The sequence below is a fragment of the Alternaria arborescens genome, assembly GCF_004154835.1.
Source record: "Alternaria arborescens strain FERA 675 chromosome Unknown contig_12, whole genome shotgun sequence".
In the NCBI taxonomy this organism is placed as follows: Eukaryota; Fungi; Ascomycota; class Dothideomycetes; order Pleosporales; family Pleosporaceae; genus Alternaria; species Alternaria arborescens.
This window is the reverse complement of record NW_021167867.1, coordinates 687466-701052: the sequence shown is the minus strand read 5'-3', so window position 1 is coordinate 701052 and position 13587 is coordinate 687466. Positions and strand designations below refer to the sequence as shown.

At 50.8% G+C, this 13587-nt stretch overlaps 5 protein-coding genes across 5 annotated transcripts; 4 read left to right on the top strand and 1 right to left on the bottom strand.

Moving 5' to 3' along the window:
• Window positions 1-692: 692 nt before the first annotated feature.
• Window positions 693-2475, top strand: AA0111_g6033 (hypothetical protein; the record flags this gene model as incomplete). The annotated part of the gene is made up of 2 exons (XM_028652212.1): window positions 693-1509; window positions 1562-2475. The coding sequence occupies 2 exons, from the start codon at window positions 693-695 to the stop codon at window positions 2473-2475; spliced, it is 1731 nt and encodes a 576-aa protein (XP_028506561.1).
• A 714-nt stretch (window positions 2476-3189) lies between these two features.
• Window positions 3190-5250, bottom strand: AA0111_g6032 (hypothetical protein; the record flags this gene model as incomplete). The annotated part of the gene is made up of 1 exon (XM_028652211.1): window positions 3190-5250. One exon carries the CDS (start codon window positions 5248-5250, stop codon window positions 3190-3192), a length of 2061 nt encoding a protein of 686 aa, XP_028506562.1.
• Window positions 5251-6132: 882 nt separating this feature from the next.
• AA0111_g6031 (hypothetical protein) lies at window positions 6133-7467 on the top strand (the record flags this gene model as incomplete). Its single annotated transcript, XM_028652210.1, has 3 exons — window positions 6133-6230; window positions 6281-6927; window positions 6980-7467. The coding sequence occupies 3 exons, from the start codon at window positions 6133-6135 to the stop codon at window positions 7465-7467; spliced, it is 1233 nt and encodes a 410-aa protein (XP_028506559.1).
• A 1606-nt stretch (window positions 7468-9073) lies between these two features.
• AA0111_g6030 (hypothetical protein) lies at window positions 9074-9277 on the top strand (the record flags this gene model as incomplete). Its single annotated transcript, XM_028652209.1, has 1 exon — window positions 9074-9277. The coding sequence occupies one exon, from the start codon at window positions 9074-9076 to the stop codon at window positions 9275-9277; it is 204 nt and encodes a 67-aa protein (XP_028506560.1).
• Window positions 9278-11774: 2497 nt separating this feature from the next.
• On the top strand, window positions 11775-13023 carry AA0111_g6029 (hypothetical protein; the record flags this gene model as incomplete). Its single annotated transcript, XM_028652207.1, has 2 exons — window positions 11775-12793; window positions 12858-13023. 2 exons carry the CDS (start codon window positions 11775-11777, stop codon window positions 13021-13023), a joined length of 1185 nt encoding a protein of 394 aa, XP_028506393.1.
• Window positions 13024-13587: the final 564 nt, after the last annotated feature.

Sequence of the window (13587 nt, the reverse complement as noted above, 5' to 3'; positions counted from 1 at the left end):
GCGAAGATCCACGGCGCTCAAGGGCCCATGACGAGGCCTGGTGCGAGGGTAAGACGGCACAGGATCGAGGAACGGACGATGATGCGGATTCGGGGCCATGGCGAAACAAGGCTTATTGAGCCTCCTGCCGCGGATCATTGTGGCTAAGGGTTCGGTAGCCGCTCAGATTGGCGTGGGTGCAGATCTGAGGCAGCCACCATAATTGGAACACGGAGTGTTGTCGGCAGTAGCTGACGCGTTTATCCTCTTTTTTCCAGTGCAACGCGCAACGCTGCTGGATGGGTGAGGGCAGCAGTGTGGGATGTGATATTCAGCGGCCCACCTGCTGTCAGAGGTCGCGCGTCTCAGACCGGTTTGCTTGGTGTCGCAGCGTCCGGAAGCATGGCGGCTCGTGATGTCATGTGCTGTTGAGTCTGGCGCGTCGTCTCTGGCATCGCCCGGACCGGCGCCACTTTTGGCCCATTTAGTGACGCATGTCTGAAAGTGTTGACACTTCCTTTAACCCCGGTCGTCCTGCAAGCGTCCATTCATCATCGACCCTGGCTGCGTGTCCCTCGCTCTCCGTTTCCTGTGATAACCTCCCCTGCGCTCGCTTTTACTGATTGCTAGTCTTGACTTTACTTTCCGCTGTTCTTGTTTTCTTCTTCGACAGTCTGCACTCGCTTGCATCCGGACGGCTCCTATCAGCAGCCATGTTCCCCTCGTTATCCGCCAGCAGTCTAGCCATACTGTCGTTACCCGCCGTGCGCCTTGCCCTCGCCCAGTCCATCTCCATATCGCTAGGGAACAGCCCGCCCGATGGCGCCTCCGACTACCTCGACCCCTCGTATGCTGGCTTCGGCATTGAGCCCTCGAACCTCTTTTCCTTTACTGGCAAGGAGGAAACGAACCAATTCTCCGTCAAGCTGCTACAAAATCTCGCAGATTACTCGGGCGCGCCGCCGCATATCCGGTTAGGAGGAAACACGCAGGACTACATGGTGTTTGAGTCGAGCAACGAAAAATATGCCTGGATTTCAAACGAAGACTCGACGGCACAGGGCGCCATTGCCGCTGATTCTATGATCATTGGACCCAACTACTTCAAAGCGCTCGACCGCTTCCCCAAGGACACTCCCGTGACTTTCGGACTGAACATGGCATACATGGACGACGACTACCAAGACAAGATTGCTGCATTGGCCCAGGCCGCCGTCGATGGCATGAACAACGTCAAACTATACTCGTTTGAGGTTGGCAACGAGCCCGATTTGTGGCTACAGAACTCTTTCCGCTCTGCGCCTTGGGATGGACAGACATACACAAGCCAATGGTTAGACCGCTGCGAGGTCGTCTACGAGCGCGTGCTCAAGGCTGCTGGCCTACCGTCTTCCTTCTTCGAGTCTCCTGCGACCGCCTCCACCATCGGAACCACGTTTGAGATTGCGCAGCTCGTGGACGATGGCATTATGGAGGGCAGGAACGGTGATAACTTCCTGGCCACCTGGAACCAGCACGACTACTTCTACTGTATGCTATATCTCGACGAGTCCGCTCTCTGTACCGTACTAACATCAAGTAGTCATCGGAGTTACCCCAACACCCCTCACCCTCGACGATCTCATGGATCTCGATGCTACTAACACACAATTCAAATACTGGGAGAAGCAGGTCGGAATTGCCCTCAACACAAAGCACCCCTACGTCTTGCGTGAGATGAGCTCCGTTGGTCCCATAGGCATGCCCGGTGTGAGTGACGCTTTTGGTGCTTCTCTCTGGACCCTCAACTTCTTCCTCTATGCAGCATCCATCGGCATCTCCTCGGTCCAGATGCACATGACCGATAACTCCAATGCCAGTGCCTGGGCACCTATCCCTATCTATGGTCGTCAGAACACATTCGTACGACCACAGTACTATGCCCATGCTGCCGTCGCGCAGATTGTTGGCAACGGCAACGGAACCACACAGATTGCTGCTCTTTCTACAAGCAACGTAGGTGCCGCGTACGACGGTCGCATCCGTGCATACGCAGCCTACGCAAACGACAAGCTTCAAGCTGTCACCATGATCAACGCAAAGCAAGTGAATGCCTCTTCATCGGACAAGGGCAGCTTCACCTTCAACCTCAACCTCGGCTCTGCAAACGCCAATAAAGAAGTATACGTCTCTTACCTTACAGCTCCCGGCGCAGACTCACAGACAGGTGTCACATGGAACGGCATGAGCTACGACGACACCACTGGCGCGTCATCCGTTGCTGAGAACACAGTCACAACTACCACAGCCGATGGCAACGGTAGAATCTCTGTCCCTGTCCGGGACAGCCAAGCTGTGGTAGCCAACATTGGCTTCCAACTAGGCACTACCGCCGTCCTCAAGCCAGACGGCACACAGTCGAAGAAGAGTAATGCCGCTTCGACCCCGATCGGTGGTGCCAACTATGCCATCTTGAGTGGTGTGTTGGCTATGATGGCGGCGTTTATCACCGCGTAATGGCAGGTGTAGCGAAACACATTTTCCTTTGTCAAACAACACAAGCATCATGGAATTGCATATGCATTATGACGGCGTTCTTTCTGCGATAGAAGGCTTTTCATCCGCATCACTCATGGTCAGGATTTTTCCGCCTCATTGCTTCATTCGGAATTGGATTTATAGGTCAGGATTGGGAACCATTAATGACATGCGACACAGGAGAATTTCTCACTTTCGTCTTCTTTTTTGTTTGGAACAGGATAGGACAGGCGCGATGACGGCGCCTAGGAGTGTATATACACGGTTTTACATTGCGTCAAAGAAGTACATATTGTACCCGGTATCTAGATTTCAAATCTCTAGGAAGCAAATATATGCTTGAAACTTTTCAGTCACTACAGTTGTTGCATATGTGAGAATTGCTTAGCATTGCAGGTTAGAATGAGGGGCTATGCCGCAAGTTTGCATATAGAATCATCAAAAGAATAGGATGCTAAGCTTTTCAGGCTTCCGGTTCTACCATGGCTTCGGAATCGAGAGTCTAGTAGGAACCGTTGTCCGTCCCGCTTTGCCGGGCGCGAGTCGGTGGCGAGCATCGTGGGTGGCCCTGCGTTTTGATTTTTTCCTCGGTAAGCTTGGGGCAAGGGATCGTTGCCATGCAGGGAAAGTCGCCAGACAGATGTGATTAATGCAATCATAGTTCCAATACAGGTTGTTGTTCACATGTCTGATTTAGACGATGCGAAATACCTGTTTTGAGTGAAAGCGGATGTCGTATTGGCGAGCAGTAGTTTTGTTTGTGACGAAATTGATGATTCCACAACGTCGATATGAACCTGTGGAACCATCCGCAACCAAACAAAGGCCGTGCAGAATGACTCTGTCACTGTTTGGCTGAGCATATTCTCGAAGGTATGCCCACGTCAAAGGTACGCCGAAGGGACGGTCAGCGAAATTCATATCAGTGGTGTCCCATTCAACACTGTTCAGACTTTCCTTCCTATTCCGCGTGTCTGCCTCTAATGGATTGTAGGTCTGTGGGTCGAGCTCTGATATTTCGAGTGGAACACCATGGAGGATGACAGCGGAGTCATCAAGTTCATCAAAGCGTGCTTCGGCAAGGAAGCCCTCGAATCTACCACCTAGTGAAACCTGGCTTTGTATGCTAATCCACGACCAGGTCGGCCATGCCGTATTGCGATGTGGACCACGCGTATCGGACAAGACTTTCCACAGTAACTCGATAGTCAAATGGTCCTTCCATAGTCCCCAGTTATTCGTCCAGTTCATAAGTTGTGAATAGTGAGCGATGAGACCTGCTATTGCAGGGAGCCTGTCGCTGGGGTAGGTAAGATTCCGAAGTGTATAATCGAGGAGTATCTTGTCCCACTTTTTCAGAGCCGACCAAGCTTGAAGTGTCTTTGATGCTGTCGTCTCAAGCGTATCGTCTTGATGAGGTTCTTGCAACACTGGGCTCCCCTTTACCGCCGGGAATACAAGGGCCTTGAAGTGAGCTTCTAAGCCACCGTAGTTCAATTTACCTTCTGTCTCAAATTTGGAATTACACTCCCAAAATATACTGGATCCAAAATACAAGGTACGTCGTGACAGAGCCCGTTCTTGGAAGGTCCAGCCGCGCGAATTCAAAGTGCTGCTGCTGAAGCAAGCATACTGATTTACGACACTTGGGGAATGGTGACTACGGTCGGGAGTCTGATTCCATGTTCGGTAAAACTGACATCCTTGGAAGACCAACGGATCACGCCGCGCAAACAATCCGTCTGTAGCGCGTGCTGCCCCCAGTGCTGCAATGGTCAATGCGGCGTTACGATAGACGTCGCACATGCCTTTTGCTTCTCGTTGCCAATCTTGAGCATCGTCTTGTAATATGCAGAGGCTATCAACCCACAGGAAACGGGATCCAAGCCTATAGGCTACTCCGATAGCATCTTGGATTGTGAGTGCTAATTGATCGAATGGTATCGAGGATTTGAATGCCTCAAGAGATTCGGTTGTGGACTTCAAGACGTCTGAACCACCCCAGCAATAGCTTAATACGAAATATTGCACCGTATTCGTCGGTTCTACGAGTCTGATCTCGCGAGGGTTCATGATCTCAATCAGACGCGTCGGGACTTTAGACGGTAAGCTATGATGGCATCCTGAATGGGATTCCAAACAGTCTTGTAGCCATACTCTGCAGCGTTCCAGACATTCATCCGAACCCGTATAGATGCTTCGACAAAAGGCAGATGGAGGCTCAGAAGTGCGCGGGTGTCGTATCAAGAACGTGGAGTAAAAGTTCCCACCCTCATGGCGAGTGGCCAATGTGACCCCATGAGTTGAACCATAGGTGTAATCGTCTTCGAACCCCTCGTCCATATCCCCAGCAATACCTGAATTCACAGGGGCTACTAACCTTGACCACACAACATATGGAGCGACGCTCCGAAAAGGAGGTGTTTTCTCTGTCGCTCCATAAGAGCGCTGTGTTTCTCTCAAGACCAGAGTACATAGATAACAACCACCCAAGGCGGAGTCGCGCAGAAGACTCTCGTCGATCTCGAGCTGTCCTTCAATAGGGATAGTGGAACTGTCCTCTGTGAAGAGCGGAATCTCTGGTAGCTTAGGACTTTTGCGAAGTAAGTTCTCACACCACTGGCACAGAACATTGAATGTGGTCTCGGCAGTCAAATCGAAGGACTCTCGCTCTCTGGCGCTGACTGGTACGAAGGTGGGATCATAGGTCCATGGAACAGGCCTGGCAAGCGGTGGCAGTTTTGGAGGTTCCATGGTAACACGAGCAACCACCTGCAATTTTCATGACAGGAACTGGTCATGGAGATATGTGCACAGAGTGGTTGAGATTGAGACAAACTGGCAACTGTGCCGCGCCGCTCCAGGTGCGTTTCGTGTCACGCTGCATCTGCAGCATGGGTGACATCTACGTCTCGCCAATAAGATATTTGGTTCTCCACTTCAACAGGGTATAGCGATAGCACATCTGCCATCATGCTAAATTTTCCCACAATACAGGGAGATAGGATGAAGAATGGAGAGATTAAAGGAAGCACTGAGAATAGAGAAAACGTATCCTGGTATACGGTGAACCTAAATACATGGCGCTGTTGTAATGCTGTGAGTCGAAAGACAGAGGTCGCTAAGAGTGTAAAGTCTTCCCTTGCATGGGGCGGGGGTGCCTACCTGTGCTTACTTGTATTCTCAGTGAAGCGGGTAATAGCTGGCCTACACACACCCACTAACAGCGAAGAATCAGATGGTTACACATCAACCACCATCCAAGATTGTTGAATTCTTCCCCTTCTGAGGTGCATGTGTTCAGCTCGATGCCTTACGGTCGGTCATATGGCCTCTGACGTCACAGCTGTCAGTGCGCCAAGCCTTAATTCTCACATTTTTTGCTAGACGCTTGCGTGCCGATTTCCGAGACTCAACTACGGGGCTGCCCGTCGTTCCTCTCATTTGGCGCGTAGACACCAAGATCGCCACTAACTCTAGAACAAGTACGCTATGGGCCCGTATGACGAAACGCGTCCGGCACTCTTTCCGGGATGCTTGAGAAGAAGGTGTCATGGCTGGGAACCTGTAAATACTACCTAAGCATGGCTCAGGGCTGCTCAACACCTGGTCGCGTGCTTCATACTTATCACCAAAATGCGATTCCGCGACAGAACTAATACCACGTACGAGAAAGATGAGGAGAAGCCACCGCAAGAAGTTGGGTTGCGCGATCGCATCGTGCATTTCACATGGTACGTACACGCGCCGAGGACATTCGAATAACGAGCTCACGATACCACAGGCCATGGTTCGCATGTACGATGTCAACAGGATCATTGGCTGTAGTCCTTGGGAACACCCCAAACAGGTTTACCGGCCTGGAAACCATCGGCAAGGTGGTCTTCATCTTCGACCTCGTACTCTTCATCATATTCAACATCTGCATGTTCGCGCGGTTCCTCCTTGTCCCTCGCAAGCTACTCGGATCGTTACACCACCCAGTTGAGGGTCTGTTCTTCGGCACGTACTGGGTGTCAGTCGCCCTCATACTCAACTGCATTTACATTTATGGCAACACGTCGACTGGGGCATGGCTCACGAAAACTCTCGAAATTTTGTACTGGATGTACTGCGCCGCTGCTTTCCTCGTCGGTGTCATCCAGTATTCGCTCTTCTTCCGTCTCGAACGCCTCAACGTTGGCGACGCTGTGCCTGCTTGGATTTTCCCAATATACCCTTTGCTTGTCGTGGGCACCCTGGCTGGTACTATACTTCCATCCCAACCTGAGACGCCCAGTTGGAAGATATTCGTCGGAGCTATACATTTTCAAGGACTCGCATGGGTTGTTTCTTTCCTGCTGTATGCGCTATACATGCAGCGCCTGATGACCAGTTCTTTGCCGTCTCCCACTACCCGACCTGGGATGTACGTATCTGTTGGTCCAGCTGGTAAGTCCATACTCTGCATCTTTTCTTATCACAGAGGTATTGACAACGATAGGTTACACCGCCGCTGGTCTCATCTCCCTCGCGAACCAAGCACCGTCGCTTATCGCCGCAAACTACTTTACGAACACTGTAGTCCCAGACGGCGAGATTGTACGCATCATAGGCATTATGGCAGGCCTTTTCATCATATTGTTCGCATACTGGTTTTTCATCATAACAACCATCGCTGTCATAGTGGGAATGCGTAGAATGTCCTTCTCGCTGAACTGGTGGGCGTTCATTTTTCCCAACGCAGGACTTACGCTTGCAACGATACAAGTAGGGAAAGTACTACACAGTGAAGCTATTAACGGTGTTGCGAGCGCTTTGACCGTTCTACTGGTCATCATGTGGTTCGTCACGGCAGTCTTTTGCATTCGTGCCGTATACCTCGGACAGGTCTTGTGGCCTGGAAAGGACGAAGACAAGACCATGTCCAGATTAGCCTGGGGTTGGCAGGGCAACAGGGACAACCCTGAAGCTGGCAAGATCAGGCCATAGTGTCCCGCGTTGAAGGGATTGTTGTTTATCGAGCGAGGCGTAAGGTTACGAAAGCGTTGTAATACTAGCATGATACCCTGTTCAATTTCGAGCAATTCTATAGGAATAGTGACCCGACTGTCATTGGTATTGGTTCGTGTAAGCTTGACTATTAAAAGGTTCGCTTTATGATGGCGTATAGGCTACGGTCTGTACGAGGCTGACCATGTGGACCGTCGACATTGGGTTTCCGAGGCCATTCGTGATCTGGGGTGCGTTGGCGCGCCCTGGCGTTGTTGATTAGGCTTGGTGCACCTGCCACATGACCTCGTATCGAACAGTTGGCGTCGAGCGGAATTGCTTGGATCCAAGAGTTCCCGCCCTTGTTCTGCCTGCGACAGCATGTAATCCTTCTCCACTGAAGAAATGTCTGAACAGTAGATTACCAAGCAATCGTACTGTCACGCGGATGTTGCGGAGTCGCGACGCGTACAGCTAGGTATGGTGCAATCCTATTCTACTTGATCGTCACACACGTTCGTTGGTGCACGCTGGTCACCATGAGCTATTCTGTCTAACGATGGTAGTTTCAGCCCAGGGGCAAACCGTATAGCTGCTCGTTTACTAGCCGAGTGCCACGGTTCAACAGAACGATACAGAACCGTACAGAAGCTCTCGGCAGCATTCTCGGAAGCTAGGCGCCTAGCATTGCCCAGCCGAGCCGTGACAAGGAGTTTTCTAACCGTCATCGTGAACTGCAAGGAGGACGAAAATGCTCGTCCGCAGTTGCACAGTGTTTGTAGAGTGCAGCAGGTGACTGTCGAAGAAGCACTCGGCCAATATTCGCGGTCGGCACAATGCATGGCCCCGAACGTGATCTTAGGCAACGGCCAGACATAAAGTCAAAACTCTAAAAAGTGAATAATCGCGATTCTGTAAACGCCGATCTTCCGAAACCCAGTCTCCCTCGCAATAATTCCTTATCACCCTCCAACTCAACACCTTGCATCATCCCTCGCCTAGAATTACACCACGATAACAAACATATGGTCTAGACCCTGCGGACAGGGCGACTTGGCCGGGCTAACGTGTAAATCGCACCGTTTAAGCGCTGCTTGGCCGGCTGGCGGAGAGGAAATTGGTGCGGGGCTGCCTTGTCTACGCACGCATGAACCACTTATCGCCGCTCGTCGGACACAACCAAGCGGCACAGTAAGCTGTTCGGGGAGACTTGCCACGCGTTGTGCAGGTCCTGGGCCGAATCAGCGCGTTGGGCTGACACGGCGGAGCTGGCGTTAAGGCACCCTTGTTTGGTAGCGTGCTATAATTGGCTGCGGGAGTGACGGGTGGAGCATGCGATGCTTGGATTGTCGGGGATAGGGTTTTGGGTTGGTAGTCTGGTGGATGCATGCGTGGAGCTGGGGTTTGGGATGCCGCATGAGCAATGGCATTCTCAGGTGAGCCGTGGGATACTGGCACAGTATATAGCTGAGCCGTATCCCCACATGAAGGTGAAGACCCAACATCGCACATTTCCTGTATCAGACTTCAAGTACCTCATCATCAGTCTACACTACTACTACCACTATCATACCAATCTCAAACACAACCTATCCTATCAACAAAAATGTCTTCACCCGCTACTCAATTCGTCTACGTCCCCAACCTGGTTGGCGGCCAAATGCTCAGGATCCCCATCGAAGACATCGAAGCCGAGGGCCAGATCTCCATCTCACAACAGCCCATTGCCAGCCCAACGCTCTCGTCAAGATACGTTCGTGAATCATCCCCTTCACCGAGCGTCGAGAGCGTCGACGACACCGACGAGTGATAAGCTCATACCAAGACGACGCACGGAGACGATACAATGACGGCAAGCCTTGCTCTGGTCTGCAGGCAAGCAAGGCGGAACCAGCAGCGGACATTGCCAAGCAGCCTAGTCGCAGCCTCGATCAATACCCACGAGTCAAAAACACGGAGGACTGACATCATCGTCCCCATACCCTCACTGCAATCACGACATTTTCTTCCGAAATGACGACAGTCGATCCGTTGGACCCCATAATGCCACCGGAGAAAACTTTTATATTGCGTGGAGTTGGCGTGTGGGGAATACTTGCAAACAAGGAGAGGATCTTTGGCTTGGTTGGAGTCGAAGGAAGCTTGGGGGAGTGCCGATCGGAGATGGATTGGGCAGGGAAGCACGCGTTGGCTTGGCGGGGTGTGGGGTTTGCGATTCAGTACTTGAGATGGGACGAATCAATCGGTTATCATAGGTAGTTTTGGTTACTTAATGTCTACTATCTAATTATTTGTGGTACTTTTGATCACTTGACCGTGTCCATGCTGCGTGAGAATGTGAGTTGTGATTGCGATATGCGGTGTGATTGCATGCTGCATGCACTGACTATGCATTGACTACGTCGTGACAAAAGCAACAAGAGGGTGATGTTTCGTATCTTGCACAATCGTTATTCTTTTTATGCATGCAACCTGTCTCATGATCGCTATGTACCATGATGACCAGAACAAAGCAGTAGGTGTTGTAGCCTACGATGGCTCTCCAGAGGGAGCCAAGCTCCGCTGCAGGCCAACAACACTTTCCTGCACAACTAGCTAAAGGGATTACTACTCCAGTCATCTTTCCGCTGGACGGTGTTCTCTATGAGTGGCATCTTCTTCAGCCGTAAGCTCGATCTCATACCCCAACTCATACGTTGCTGCGGACCTTGCTGGCATGATCACTATGCCAGTCCATGTACCTTCTTTCCTTTTCTAAAGACTCCTCATCTTCTGGTAGACACCAAACACCTCACCCTGCATTGCTTGTTGTATCTTTCTCGTATCTGCAGGTATAATAGCGGCATAATCGGAGGGAAAGCTGGTGAGTGTACTAATGCAAGTCCAAGCTTATAGGGTTGGGTCCTTCCAGTAACCCTTCTCCGATCTGGGACAGCCACGTCACGAATCGATATTTTGGAGTAGATGGTGAATTGAGCAAGGCATCGATGACACCGCGACCGTCGTGACGATGATCCCCTGTAGTCTTGGTGCGAGCCGCAGTGCATCTTCTTGCCGATCTGTCCGGTCAATGGCATCGGTGTGGATTTGCGACTATGGGGGTACCGTATGCGGACGAAGCTTGGTTTCCCATAGCTGCTATAGGTATAAACTGAAGCTAGGCCAGGTACTGATGAGCGGTTTGTGGTAGATCATGCCAGGTCCACGAGCCTAAGAAGTTTGTGTAGGCATGGTAGCTCGGCAAATAAATACCATCAAGAGTCGCGAAAAGAGTATCCTGTTGCACGGGTTGATTTCAGCATGCAACTACTTAAGGATCCGCGCAAACATGGTGGTGCTTGAACTCGCTGTGCGAATTGATACGGCCGGGTTTGGCAAGGAAGGCGGCGGCGGCGGCTTCAGGCTGTGCATGCAATTACCGAGATCAGTGTAGGTACATCCAGTATTTTCAAGGCAGATTGAAGATGGAGACAACACTGGATTGTGTTAGTGAAGTGGATTGGGATGTGAAGGTTGGTTGAGAAACTCCGGTAACGCATGGACGACCCGCAAGCATATATTCGTCATCATGAACAAACTTTCACCCACCATCTTGCTCACTTCTTGATAACGTAGAGCTGACGGCGAGCATAATACGACACTGTCTTCGATCATAACCATGGAGTTGTTTCGTTGCTTTTCTTGCGCATACTGGCGTTTCCGACAGCATCTGAGATTCTTCTGGGCACCAGATTCCCTAAGTCGATCTCTGACCGTATCTTCGAGTGTTAATTAAGCGAGAAACAATTGAAGAGGTTGTGGTTAGTCGAACGGCACAACACTCATATCGGGATGTGGGCCACTTAGCGTCCATGCTACCCGATGTGGAGTACCAGGTAGTTCGGGGTAATATGAACCCTATATGGACAACGGTAGGTTCAAAATCTTGATTCGGGGTAACTTTCCAGGATGCCGAAGCTACTATGATGTACCTACTATATGACGCCAAGTCTGGGGTCAAGTCTGGGGTCAAGTCTGGGGTCGAAGTACTATTAGCTGTGCAGCCGTTCACGGGACCATGTCTTGAAGGGGTCCTGAACATTTGCAAACCTACTCATACCATCAGCTTGGCCCTTAGATCTAGCTAGGTCGACCGGCTCCACATGTTGCCCTTCATGCTCCTCGTTGCGATCTTGTGGCTTCCAGCTGGATGCTATCCCGACCAGAGAAGATGACAAGAGGACCATCTGTAAGCTATAAAGACCAGCGATCCAATGTCTAGGAGATTCCGTACACTCCACAAAAACTCAAGCATTGCCCCATTAAACATGGTTGCCTTCAGCATCATTGCCACTTCTCTTGTCTCCTTCATCCCCTTCGCTACTGCCAGTCCGACAGCGCGTCAGCAACCTGCCTACCTCGACTGGAAAACGTTCAAAGCCAATGGTGTCAATCTTGGAGGATGGCTCGCCCAAGAAGCTGTCATTGACCCAAATTGGTGGTCTCAGAACTGTGGCACCACAACTGATGAGTGGACTTGCTGTGCCCAACTAGGATCAAAATGCGGTCCTGTTCTCGAGCGACGCTATGCTACGTTCATCACGCCCACCGATATCGACAAGCTAGCTACTGCTGGCGTAAACGTCTTGAGAATTCCAACAACGTATGCCGCTTGGGTCAAAGTCCCCGGGAGTAGCTTTTACAGTGGCAAGCAAGCTCAGTTCTTCAAGAACATTGCCTCCTATGCGATCGCAAAGCACGGTATGCATATTATCCTCGACATTCACTCCCTTCCCGGAGGCGTAAACGGCATGGGCTTCGGCGAAGGCGAAGGCCGCTTTGGATGGTTCAACAATGTAACGAACTTCGACTACTCTCTACGCGCTGTCGATGCTGCATTGGCTTTCATCCAATCCTCCGGTACTCCACAGTCGTACACTCTTGAGCCAATCAATGAACCAGTGGACAACCGCAACTTCACAACATTTGGAACACCAGCCGCTTTGACGGATAACGGCGTTGCGTGGACACAGAAGTATTTTGACGCGGTTGTCGCGAAAGTAACGGCCGTAAACAAGAATATACCCGTTATGTTGCAGGGTAGCTTCAAAGGTGAAGCATTCTGGTCTCCCAGGTTCTCAGCTTCGGCCAATCTGGTCTTTGACGTACACAACTACTATTTCGCTGGGCGTCCCACAGACTCTGATACTGTGAGTGCAGATATCTGCTCAGACGCCAAGGCATCGGCAGGGGATGGCAAGTTTCCTGTATTTGTTGGGGAATGGTCCATCGAGACTGTGGCAGATAACAAGTTTACCAACCGCAGGAAGAACCTGAACACAGGGCTGTAAGAAATATCTCTGTACGAACTGCATTTGAGATATACACTAACTTGGTACGCGTAACATTAGGTATGCTTTTGCAAAGTACACAAGAGGAAGTGCTTATTGGACTGCAAAGTTTTTTGGTAACGTGCCTGTAGCGGGAGAGGGTGTCCAAGGCGATTACTGGAACTACTCAGCTTTCATTGACATGGGTATTGTCAAGCCAAGTGAGGGAACACAGTACTGCAACTGAGGGTTTGTTCAGTGGAGAAGCTCGATTTTGGTGTTGTCTGGCGTATGGGCGAGTAACGATCTTCCAAGTAGTACAACAAGCATCAGGGTCACCACAACCGGTAGCGTCCAATACTTCCTCTTCCGTACCCGTCCCCTGTATCCAGGCATTAGCTTATAGTATAAAATACAGGACACGATCTACTTACAGGTTACTCCTTCAACCTTTGATGCAATATGCAGAACATCTACCGCAGCCAACGTCTCCCACAGCTCTGCTATACTACCCGTAGTTGTAATGAACCAGCCAAGAAAAGGCAGATGACCATGTCTTGATCGTTGCTCGTACTCTGCGTGCACATAATCAACCTTTACGCATTTCAGCCATTGCTTCTTGGTTTCCGACCATTCCTTATATGTGTTGCCGAAGTACCTTAATCTTTGTTGCTCGGTGTTGGGAAATCTCTGGAAACCGTGATGTCGATAACACCATCTTTGCGCAGTTCCCGGAGCCTCAGCATCGCTTGTAGCGAGGTCTGGAACACCTTTCAATGCTATATCCTTTTGTGGCAAGAAGTAAGGATCC